This window comes from Musa acuminata, chromosome BXJ1-9 (assembly GCF_036884655.1).
Source record: "Musa acuminata AAA Group cultivar baxijiao chromosome BXJ1-9, Cavendish_Baxijiao_AAA, whole genome shotgun sequence".
NCBI classification, from domain to species: domain Eukaryota; kingdom Viridiplantae; phylum Streptophyta; class Magnoliopsida; order Zingiberales; family Musaceae; genus Musa; species Musa acuminata.
This window is the reverse complement of record NC_088335.1, coordinates 5,578,904-5,591,019: the sequence shown is the minus strand read 5'-3', so window position 1 is coordinate 5,591,019 and position 12,116 is coordinate 5,578,904. Positions and strand designations below refer to the sequence as shown.

The following is a 12,116-nucleotide window of genomic DNA, read 5'->3' as shown; positions in this document are numbered from 1 at the left end:
TAAAATGGAGGACCATCAAAGTGCACTTAATCTTAGAAGAACTTTCAGTAGGATCACCTTCCAAGACACACTACCACCTCCACCACAAACTGATCTCCAAAGTGCAGAGGAAAAGCTTATGCCCTCTTGACCACCTTGCAAGTTACACCGTCTCGACCACAAAATGGATCTTTAATGTGTCCTCGAAAGCTTACTTATTCCCCTCCATTGACCATCCAACATCTATATGCTCCCCCCCTCTCTCTCTCTCTCTTTCACTCTCTACCACTGCCCAGCAATTTAAGAGGGCAAAGAACCCCACCCAAACCCTCCCCGTGCTCTACCAACTTGGGCAGATATGATGGCCACAGACGAAGGCTTAAAAGAAAGGAGAGGCAGAGGGCGGTGGCAGTTGGTTGCAGGTGGTCAAATGACATCACACAGTGCAACTACCGATGTCTTTATCTCATCATTTCCTACTGCTGCTGGTCATCCTTCATTTGTTTGCGTCCTTCCATGTCCTTTTCTGTAGGCTTCGGCGAATGGGCGGCCATTAAGAAAAGATGCGAGTGTGTGTATGGGTGGCTCAGCTTCCAGAAGGGCAAAACCCCCTACTCGAGCCTTCCTCGAGTGTGTTAGGGTTGGTAATGCTAGGCAACAAGACATGTCACGCAGTGCTTGGATGTGATGCTAATGTTTATGAATGGAGGTTTGATAGGGTTAGATGGGTGTATTAGGGATTACATCTTCAACTACAAGTCTCCTTAGATTTTGTTGGGATTCTATTGTCAAAATTATTTTTACTTCCTTCTTTTTTTTTTAATCATCACTATAAATAGATTTAATGGTTTAGCAAACAAAGAGAGAGAACTAAAACTATAAATTTAGAAAGCAATTTCTTGTAGGCTATCATCTTGTTAAAGAAAAGGGGGGGGCTGAATCAAAATAGGTTACAAAATATGCAAAACAGAGAGCAAATATTTTTTCTTGTTTTTAGGGAAAAAGAAACACTAGAGTTCTTTCACTTCTTCAAGAACAGGGTAATCTCCAATTGGATGGTAGATATGCTTCAACCTGTGATATTGGAATGTCTGTATCTTATACCCAGACTTGTGATAAGGATTAACTTGCCTGATTCAAGAACCATGCTTCCCTCTCTCTCTCTCTCTCTCTCTCTCTCTCTCTCCTGTAACTTGTAAGCAGTCAATAGTTTGCATTTCATTAGTCATGTAAATCAAATACACAGATTATGTTTCATTTTTCGACAATAAACTTATCGAGCCCCAAAAGTACAAATTGCAACATGGAGCTTCGAAAAACCTGCCCTGTTTCTGTCAAGTAAAAAGGATGATGGCTCGAGGAAGATGGACGTAGCATTAGCAAAGCATACAGCCATACAAAATTGACACCTTAATCTCTTTGTCAGGACATCATCTTTGAGGAAATCAAAATTAGCAAAACTACACTAGTGAGAAAGCTAAGTGCCATTCCACTCAGCAACATATAATCCACGGCAACTAATTTTCTTCTGGTTCCTTCTGTTTGATGGTCGTTTGATGACTTAAATGTGTTACACTCGCTTTTCTTCTCTGGTCCGCATGATCTTTTCCGCACCAGCAGAGACTGAATTGAGCCAATAAAATTTCTCCCCCTGTGATTTCGATCCATAACAATGTCGATAGGATCTACATGGCTGGCGGTACAGGTTTGCTGAACACATGATTCTGGGAGACGACACTGGCAGGGTTCAGGATCCCTTGAGCACTCACAACTGTTGCATGAATTGGAGTGAAGAGAAGATCCCGCTTTAGGGTTCTCTGGGTGTGTGCCTTTATTTACCATAGCTGGGGTGTCAATTACTTCACCAAAAGCAGACCACCTTCCAACAGATGTGATCTTTGAATTGACTGAGGTCCCCAACATACTCTCGGGAGCAACCACAAGCACTTGGATGTATCCCTTGGTATGGCCTACCTGTGATAAGAATGGAAACTGATTTGAGTGAGACAGTGATACAGTATCCTTATTTGGTTAAAAGACATTGACTAATGCCTCGGATGCAAAAAAGTAAATTATGCATATTCTTGATGATTATCCAAACGGGATAAGATGGCTGACTTACCAAATGAATTCCATCAGTAGCAATTTCGGTAATCCATATCCTCACAATTTGACCTTCCATTCCCTGGTATGGTGAAAATGACTCAAAAACAGTGGTTAGTTCACGACTGCGATTCTTCACCACTGTGCTGGGGACTTTCTTCATTCTTGCAGCAGGTGTTCCTGAATGACCACCAAAGTTAGCAGCCTGAATGCTTGTGGCAACAATTGAAACATATACTTGTACCAGCATCCCTGAATCTCCCTCCTCAAACGTACATAACGAGCATCCAGCATAAATTTGGATATCTTAGTTTCAGTAGAATTATAATATATTTTGTCTCAAAGAAACTGGTCCAGGTACAGTGACATACCAGACAAGGTACCCAGTTTAAATAATAATCATCTGCTAGTAAGAATGCTAAACAAATATTTTAAGCACAGGACTGTGATTTGTAAAATGTCATATTTTTTATGGGCATTTTATACACCTAATTTAACAAAATCTTTGACTGATAAACTAGCAAGATATACCACTAAATAATGAATGAACTGTTAAGTGTTACTAACACGTCTACACGCACCTGGTCGGGGATAAAACTGTGATATATGAACTTGAGCAAACTGGTACTCTTTTATAAGACTGACAGTTTGTGCAAAATCTTCATCAGTTTCACCTAAAACATGCAGGAAATATTTAGAAGTATTGTGGAGATAAAAAAAATACAGTAAAAAAAGTACTAAGAGCAGGTATTCCAAACGTGTATATCGAACGATCTTAAGGCCCCTCCCAACTATTCAACTATTTAATCAGAATATCAGCTGAAAAGCAGACATGCAATAAAACTATGTATAAAGAAAAATCTAAAGTCCATCGCTGACCCTACTAAAACAAAATAAACTATTACCTGGGAATCCACATATTATGTCGGTAGCAATTTGCATCCCAGGAACAAGTTCCTTAAGAGTGTCAACCACTTTTCTGAACTCATTGACATTGTATTCACGATTCATTGCCTGACATTATCAGAAGACATCCCATCAGGTTTTTACGACCGTCATGACTTGGGCACCTTAGTATATCTCATTAACATCTCAAATACAGAAAAAAGGAAAGAGAAATTGCTACTTATGGAGACTTGAAGACAAAATATGGTTTTCCAACTTACTGTTAGGACAGAATCACTCCCAGATTGAACAGGTACATGTAAAAACGAATATACACATGGGTGACACAAAACTTTAGCAATGTCTTTCAAATGCTCAAGTATATAAGGTGGATTAGTCATGCCAATGCGAAGCATGGTACTTCTATCAGGAGGAAGTTCTGCGATAATAGCGTTCAGAAGAAGTGGAAGATTTGTTCCAATATCCCGACCTGCAATTTTTGCAAGTTTCAGCTATAGCTAAGGCAATCTGATCAGCAAAAAGCATGTGAAGAATAAAGTTCTATAATTCACCACACTTTATGTTGTTCGAATAATAACCCAAAACAAACATGAAAACTTGCTTCTAACAGTTAGAGGCAAACCATGCACCAAGAAAAACATTTGTCATTTGTAATTAGACCTTTACAGAGGAAAAGAATATTTGTCGACTTTTTTCCAAGTTAAAGTAACAGCTAATTGTTATGCTTTGTCACAGAAGTGCAATGTTGAATTTGATCAAGTAGAAGAAGAGAAATGCTTCTTGTTCACAATAATCTAGTGAAATATAGTAATTAATATATTTGACATTTTCCACAAAGTAAACTTATAATATAAGTCAATTTCAGTTCAAAAATCAAGACCAACAGCCACATATTTAACTAAAATTGTTTACCAAAAACAAATCTCATGAATTTACCATATGCACCAGTGTCTTCACTGCTCAACCAGATCTCCTTGACTCCCTCAGAGATAACTGTTCTTACACGTTCTACCTGCAAATATTATGATTTTAAGAGGCATCTTGAGAGAATAATTTTGTAGATGCATGTCAGTTCAGCAAACTCACAAGGCTTTCAACCATGTAGCTTCCAAGATGACCACGAGCATGCTTTGTCTTGCAATAAGTACAAGCACCTAAACATCCAACATTTATTGGAAGAATTTCAATAAACTTGTTCTTCCTCACCTGCAGGAACACGGAAAAGTTATAACTTAAGACACAATACCATCTAAATCGAAATTTGATCAAGTGAACACCAACTCCGCATTAATAGGACAATGAGTCGAAACCACAATGACTTGTTACATCAGCAGGCACAAAATAAAATCCAACAAAGTATGGGTAAGCAAAGTTTGCTTCCCGAAAATAGCTCTTATGTTAGCATAATTCAAACCTGCAAGAAATACCTTAGGAAGGTCTAGTGATGGCAATGTTTTCCGGCTTAAAAGCCGCACCTCATGGCCTTTCAGCGTCTCCTCTACAACCTCAACAACACGATCTATTTGTTGTACTCCGATTATGCTAATGCCTTCAAGCTCCTTCAGGTCTCGACTTCCTTGAGGAACACATCCTGCCACCACCAGAGGTTTTTTTGCAGTTTTACACTTTGATATGAGAGTCGTCATGGCAGACTGACTAGGAGACTTCACAGTACATCTGCACCAAGTGGCAAATAAAGAACTTGACAAAGTCTTAATGGTACATGAAACTGTGCCCTAAAATATAACCACATATAAAAGAAAACAAAAGATCTATCTATATTTTAGTTCATGCTGTGAATAAAACATGCGTTAGTTACATACATCACGGGGGCAAAGTGCCAATCTCAGACAAATATATCCATCTACGAAGGTAATACAGCACAAAATCTGCCTTTCCTTTTTTCAGACTTCTGCAGTACATCCATTATTTGTTTAAGATGCAAAAGAAAGTAAAACCTTGAATGACCAATATAAATATATCATGTATATGCACATTAACAGGCCTATCATGAAGCTAAAGTTTATTTAACATTCACAAGAAGAAGCAGTTACTAAGTTAGAAAGGAAAATTTGAAAATTAATGATAAAAGAAAACCGAGGAAGAGAAGTACGTATTAATCAGCCATAAGTCTGCCTCCTGGGGGTCCTCGGTCACTGCATAGCCAAAGGCTGATAGCTGACCAGCCATATATTCACTGTCGCTCTGTTAAGCAAACACAGAAGCAGACAAGATAAGCAATTCAAATATAACATCAAACTCACACTAGTTATCTGCAATTGGTTGTGGTGATTTCAAAACTACATCTTGTTAATAGTGAAGAGAAGTGCTTTACCTAGTTTTCAAATCAAAAAAAGATGTAAAGGATAGTGTTCTAAAGGGTCAGGGTCCATTAAATTATAAGTAAAGACCACATCTGGGAAATAGAAGCTAATGGTTCAGAAACAAGGGTGACACTTCGATACTGCAATTATCACCAAATGTAAGGTTTACCTATAACGGTTTAGCAAGGATAAATTTTTCACTTAGGATTACAGTTTTCATGATCATTCCGCATCATTTTCCAAAGTGAATCAGCAACTGGCTCGTGAGCTTCTCATTTGACTTTTTCGGACATCTTGCATAGTAGTTTGTTTGTAATTTTCACGTTGACACATTCGTGCAAAGAAAGGACTCTACATAACAACTATGAGTGTTTCATCCATTGTCAACTCGAACTGATGCAATATCAGACAGAAACTTGGTCATGTCTCAATGTGTTATTCACGAGTCCATATCTTTCATTAGCAAATAAGGTGCTAGACATGAATAGGCATACATGGAGCTTCCAACTAACGCCCAAAATAGTTTCCAAAGGAGTCCAATGATACAAGATGAATGTGATAGGCGAATGGCAAACTAAGTGAAGCTCTCGTAACAATATGAACTGAAGACATGCATTTTTTTCTTATAGGTATTCCCTTACTGATAAATGATGAGATCAAACAAACACTCAAGTTGCATACAAATAGGAAATTTGAACATCTAGCGCCCAAATTCTACGCCATTTGGATCTCCTTGCACACACACTAATGAGAAAGAATCAAAAACCAAATCGAGGTACACGAAAAGCTTGCCTGATTGTGCGAACACCCGAACGTCTTCACATATATCGTCTATATCAAATAAAAGAGAACACATGAGCAAAAAGAGATGATGAGAGAGAAAGGGACGGAGACAGAGGTGGGTCGAGAACCTGTGTGCCCGGAACCTGCGGGCCGGGGTCGACGGGGTCACGCACGAGGCGAGCTTTCGGCTTCCTCTTAGGTTTGATGCCGACGGCGGTTACAGGAAGGCGGAGCCCGGGCGGAGCTCCGGCGCCCACCAAGTCCTCTATATCCTCCATCGGGATGGCTCTCCACGGTTGCGGCCGACGAGCAGAGGCGGCTCCGGCGGCGGGTGGAGGTCGAACGGACCGAGCGCAGGAATGCTGGGAACAGTTTAAAAGCAAGGCAGGCACGAATTAGGGATCGGGGGAGACGCCCCGTGCAATTCGCGTGCTCAAAGGTCGGGCCAAGAACTGTGGAGCTGGGCCTGGGCTCACGTGCGATTCTCGTGCCCAACGCAACTGTAACGATATATGGGCCGGGCCTCATTTGGGCCTCTCGATCCTTCCCTACAACAATTCCAAGAAAGCTAATTGTGGAGTCCTCCATGCTTCAATCTTTCTCTTGCACTCCTCTATGGACATGAATGGTTCCCCTATGGCTACTAGAAGATTTGGGATGCTTGATGAGTTAATTCACATGTTCTTTGCTTCATTGAGTACGTCATTTACTAGGTTAAATTGGAGATCACAAGATGACAACAGGATGTATAGAAAAATTATAACTCATTTTAATTGAATTTGTTTAACAATCACATATGGCACATTATAGTATGCTAATAGACTTGGCAAAGGACTACATATTTTAATGCTTTGGATCTCGGAACTTCTTACATAAAACAAAGTCATTAAGAATTTGAAGCATCCAATGTATGCATTTTTGTTTTTATTTGGCTTAGAAGATAGGACCATTAATAATATGTAAATGTTTTTGTCTCATGTCTCTTAGATTCAAAAATACAACACGCCATTCCCCTTTCTACTCTCCTAAGATCATAAAAGTCTTGACAAGAAATTTTATCCATGCAGTGGTAACTTTTCCAAGGCATCTATCTGTATTTGGTAGTCTTAACATAAGCTAAGACTTTCTCTAACTTTCATTTTATTGGATGTAAAGTATTGAGGCTCTGATACTTGCACTTCTTATATATTCCAAGTACCTATCGATTTGGTTGGCCATGCAAGTCTTATGCAGATTACTTGAATCTTCTCTCATCTTTCCATCAATTGTGCTACAATATGTACTCTTGCAGTTTTCTGCAACAGCAGGCCTCATCAATTGTGTAGGATATCTTGATCACTGAAAGATGGACCAATCTATCATCTGCAGGTTCAAACCTTCTCTGCTGCAGCCATGTTCTGCAGAGTCTAATGGCTACTTGTCTACAAGATTGATGGATTGAGGAGATACTAGAGAAGGGCAATGAAGAGGAGAACAGAGCTGGCTAGTCCCCACAAAGGTTGGACTAATCATGCTGCCATTAGGTCTCCTACATTAAGCTACTCCTCAACATGATTCCCTATATGTAGGTCACCAATCATGTTCTTGAGGCATTCCTAAACAACTGGTGTTTAATGGAACCAGTGACAACTGGATTCTGTAGGACTACAGGACTTTATTGTGTTGGAGTTCCATGATTCCAGCTTAGTATGCTGCTGGAGCAGGCTGTTTAATCTTGTCATCAACATCTTTTCTTGCACCTACTGCTTACAGACCCTACCTTTCAATCATTGCTCACAAGCATACATGCTTCATGAGTTCATGTATTATTTCTTGTAGCATGATAGAAGGCATGATTTGAGGATTGTCTAAATGCCTGACTAACTCAGGATTTTGTTCCAAGGAATCCATAATCTCACTGCTGTCTTTGCTTTGTCTAACTTCTTTTTTCCCTGTCTCTCAACGATGACAAGAAGAAGGAAATAACTCTTTTGGGGAATTATTAAAAATAGAAAAAAATCTAAAATATGAGACTTCTTTTTTGGTAAATCGTGCAAAAAGAAAAAACAGGTCGAAATGAGAAGAGCGAGTGGTTGACCGGTCGCACGTGCAACGACTTTTATTACACGCACCGACGTAAGAAGCACGTCATATGGCAACGGCGGTAATTTTTTTTGAACTTGGAAATCTATTAATCTCCCTCTTAGATAATTAATTGTCTTCCACCTCTGGTTTGGGTCCCACCACAAGTAGTCATCAACGGACTCTGACACTGCGGTCTTCTTCCCCTCTTCTTGCCTTGCGCGTGTGTCTATATACGTGACTCCTCAGAGACGCTAACTCGTCACACAGCCAGCTGCACTGCTACTTCTACTATCGCTCTCTCTCTCCCTCTCTCTCTCTCTCTCACGCAGCGATGGCCATGGAGACCAGACCCGACGAGCCAGAGGCGGCACCCGCTAAAGAGGTTGTCGTCGCTGAGGTGCTGTCGGCGGAGAAGGAGGTTGTCGACAAAGAGACGTCGCCAGAGGCTGCCATTGAGGCGGACACACCGGGCAAGAAACCAGCTTTGGAAGCGGCGCTGGCTGCCGAGGCGGAGGAGGAGGCGGGGGAGAAGAAGGCCGCCGTGCAGGAGGTGGAGGCGAAGGAGAGCAGCGTTGTTGCGGCGGACCGGGAGGACCCCGAGAAAAAGGCCCTCGACGAGCTCAAGCAGCTCGTCCGGGCTGCCCTCTCCAATAAGGAGTTCTCCCCTCCTCCTCCCGCTCCGGCTCCGCCGGCTCCCGCCACAGCCGATGCCGCCGTCGTGCCGACGGAGGAGCTTACCTCCAAAGCGGAGGAGGTTAAGGCTGAAGAAGAAACCGCTACTACAGCCGTGGTGGAATCTCCGAAGGCTGTGGTGGAAGAGCCGGCCCCATCGATCAAGGAGGAAGAGGCCGAGGTGCCAGCTCCGACGCTTCCGACGACGGAGGAGAACGCCGTCGTAGGAGATGACGACGGAGCCAAGACCGTCGAGGCCATAGAGGAAACCGTCGTGCCCGTCGCCGCTCCACCACCTGCAGTAGACGATGCGCCGGCGGCAGAATCCCCGAAGGAGAAGGAAAACGAGAAGCCAGCTGCTCCTGCAGGCGCCGCGCCGTCTCTGCCGCCGGCAGAGGAGATCTTCATATGGGGCGTCCCGCTCCTCGGCGACGAGAGGAGCGACACCGTTCTCCTCAAGTTCCTCCGCGCCCGGGACTTCAAGGTGAAGGAAGCCATGACCATGCTCAAGAACGCCGTGCTCTGGAGGAAGGAGTTCGGCATCGAGGAGCTCCTCAACGAGGACCTTGGCATCCCGGAGATGGAGAAGGTGGTGTTCATGCACGGCATCGACAAGGAGGGCCACCCCGTGTGCTACAACGTCTACGGGGAGTTCCAAAACAAGGAGCTTTACGCTGCGGCCTTCGCCGACGAAGAGAAGCGGAAGCAATTCTTGCGATGGAGGATTCAGTACCTGGAGAAGGGGATAAGGAACATGCTGGACTTCAATCCGGAAGGGGTATCAACCATGGTTCAAGTCACGGATCTCAAGAACTCAATCGGGTTGGCGAAGAAGGAGCTCCGCCAGGCTCTCGACCTGCTTCAAGACAATTATCCTGAGTTTGCGGCCAAGCAGGTAAGTTTGACTGACTCCAACTTCATGCCATTCTTTTTGCTCCAACACCAAGTAGAAGGATTCTTATCAAAATCCAATCTTTTGATGAATGCGTTGGGATCACTTGTGAAAGATGAGTTTCTTTCTTTCTTTCTTTCTGCATCTGTCCAAAAACATGAAGCTTTAACACATTACTCTCAAGATCTGAGTTGGACAATGCTTAATGGCCATGTCTATTGAATCTGTCCTTGGAAGACTCACAAAGCGAGTTGCCTTTGATAGGTATTTATCAATGTCCCATGGTGGTACCTGGCTTTCAACCGGATGATTAGCCCCTTCTTCACACAGAGGACCAAGAGCAAGTTTGTTTTCGCAGGGCCATCAAAATCAGCTGAGACCCTTTTCAAGTTAGTAATCTTCTCCCCGAGTTTCTCCAATGTTTTAAGCTGAATCTTACTGCTGCTTCAAGATTTTTATTCTCTTGTGCTTTTGGATCTTCCAGATACATTGCTCCTGAGCAAGTCCCAGTTCAGTTTGGAGGCCTTAGCAAGGAGAACGACCCAGATTTCAGCACTTCCGATGCTGCAACGGAGATCACCATTAAGCCATCAATGAAGCAAGCTATAGAAATTCTAGTTACTGAGGTAGGGATCTTCTTCTTCTTCGTTTTCTTCCACTTCCAAACTGCTTACCCATTGGCCATGACTCTTGATCGAAATGCTATTTACAGCCATGCCTTCTCGTCTGGGAGCTCCGTGTTCTAGGCTGGGATGTCAGCTATGGTGCTGAGTTTGTGCCCACCGCAGAAGATGGATACACAGTGATCGTGCGGAAGGCGAGGAAGCTGGTCGCGACCAATGACCCGGTGGTGAAGGACAGTTTCAAGATTGGGGACGCCGGCAAGGTGGTTGTCACGGTGGACAACACCAGCTCTAAAAAGAAGAAGCTCCTCTATAGATATAAGACCAAGAGCTCTACTGATTCCATCTGAGAACTTCGATGCTAGAGGAACAGAAGATGAATGATCATAAACTGAATCTTTTGAAGTGCCATTTGTTGTTGATTTCATGGAGAGTTCAATTCCCAGCTGCTTACAGTTTTGTATTTCATCTTAGTAGACCTGTGTTGTTCTGTTGGAATCGAATTTGTTTTCTGTAAATTATCTGTACACAGTTTGTCTGTCATATTTGTTTGTCATGAAAGTTCAGCATCAGTTCGAGTTTTCCTATGCATTTATTTGTTTCCTGAAGCTTAGCAACAAATCCTACTTCCTTGCTGTCATTTGGAAGTTTAGTGTTCATCTGTTCTTGTCTTCTTCAATCATGTGTCAGCCACTAGGAATTCGACTTCCATCATTAGCTCCATGTTTGCCCATTGCAGCTTATGAGATTTGGTTGGCATGTATGATTCAGCAAAGCTAAAAAGCCTTGTGCATGAGTCTCCCCAGTACGGTTCATTGCATTGGAAGCCATCAAAGAAGCTATGAGAAGGAACCTGGCAAGGATCTCAAATTGGAGTTCAGCCTCTGTTCTGGTGAATACTTGAGGATAGGGAATTCTTCAGTTCATATGATAAGACTCGATTCAGCTTATTGCTTCAAGTAATGATCTGTGGATTCCTCTCAGATGAGCAATGTGCTAAGACTGCAGAGATGGTTCTTCTCCAAGCCGTGAGCACATTTGCCTCAAAAGATGAGTTCACTGGTTCAATGTGCCAAGACTGCAGATTGAGAGTCGCAGCACTCAAACCAACAGCTTTTGCCACAGCAATGCATTCCATAAAGGCATTCCATTTCATCTTTAGCAGCTGTAAAGTTCTTCGTCACCCAACTGGCGGCCAGATCGTGGATCACTCTACCTCACTTTAGGGCAGCTTCTCTATACCAAAGACTGCTCTCCTGGCTTCTTCAGCTGACTTGGTCATGAACTCAGAGATGCAAACAGAGAACTCATGTTGTTAGGGGGGGTTTTCTCATTACAGTGAAGTGTTATCACTGAGAAGAGAACAATGATTTGAGCTTCTCTGTGCTTCCCATGTGCAGCTCTTCTCCACTGTCAAACGTCTGGTGCGTGAACCGGGCTTATCTCTTCAGGTCCAACTGCTGCAGTCATCCCACTGTGTCGGGTGAATCCTTGAAAGATTTGGTGTTGTGAGGGGATCCAAAGTTAGATCTTGCGGTGTTCAAGTAGACTGCTGCTGAGTAGGAGTTGGAGACTTAGCAAACAGGCTCACAGCCTCATTCAACTGATGGGGGGAATGTGGGTTGTTCTGCTGCTCTTAAATTTGATGGCCAGGACAACAAGGCATGTCCTCGTCTTGTTCCAGGGGTTGGTGACATTATTGCCATTGGCTGGACCGGTCAAACCATTCAATTTTTTTACCTCAAATTTACTATGCATCACATTCATCTT

General features: G+C 42.9%; 2 protein-coding genes across 2 annotated transcripts; one reads left to right on the top strand and one right to left on the bottom strand.

Annotated features, from left to right (window-relative positions):
* Nucleotides 1-1,334: 1,334 nt before the first annotated feature.
* LOC103997438 (uncharacterized) lies at nucleotides 1,335-6,479 on the bottom strand. The gene is made up of 11 exons (XM_009418649.3): nucleotides 6,224-6,479; nucleotides 6,105-6,143; nucleotides 5,102-5,193; nucleotides 4,416-4,665; nucleotides 4,075-4,194; nucleotides 3,925-4,000; nucleotides 3,249-3,457; nucleotides 2,988-3,096; nucleotides 2,664-2,756; nucleotides 2,102-2,262; nucleotides 1,335-1,953 (listed from the first exon to the last, which is right to left on the bottom strand). Exons 1-11 carry the CDS (start codon nucleotides 6,371-6,373, stop codon nucleotides 1,402-1,404), a joined length of 1,851 nt encoding a protein of 616 aa, XP_009416924.2. The 5' UTR covers nucleotides 6,374-6,479; the 3' UTR covers nucleotides 1,335-1,401.
* Nucleotides 6,480-8,412: 1,933 nt separating this feature from the next.
* Nucleotides 8,413-10,933, top strand: LOC103997439 (patellin-3). The gene is made up of 4 exons (XM_009418650.3): nucleotides 8,413-9,726; nucleotides 9,988-10,112; nucleotides 10,208-10,349; nucleotides 10,436-10,933. The coding sequence occupies exons 1-4, from the start codon at nucleotides 8,491-8,493 to the stop codon at nucleotides 10,694-10,696; spliced, it is 1,764 nt and encodes a 587-aa protein (XP_009416925.2). The 5' UTR covers nucleotides 8,413-8,490; the 3' UTR covers nucleotides 10,697-10,933.
* The last annotated feature ends 1,183 nt before the right edge of the window (nucleotides 10,934-12,116 follow it).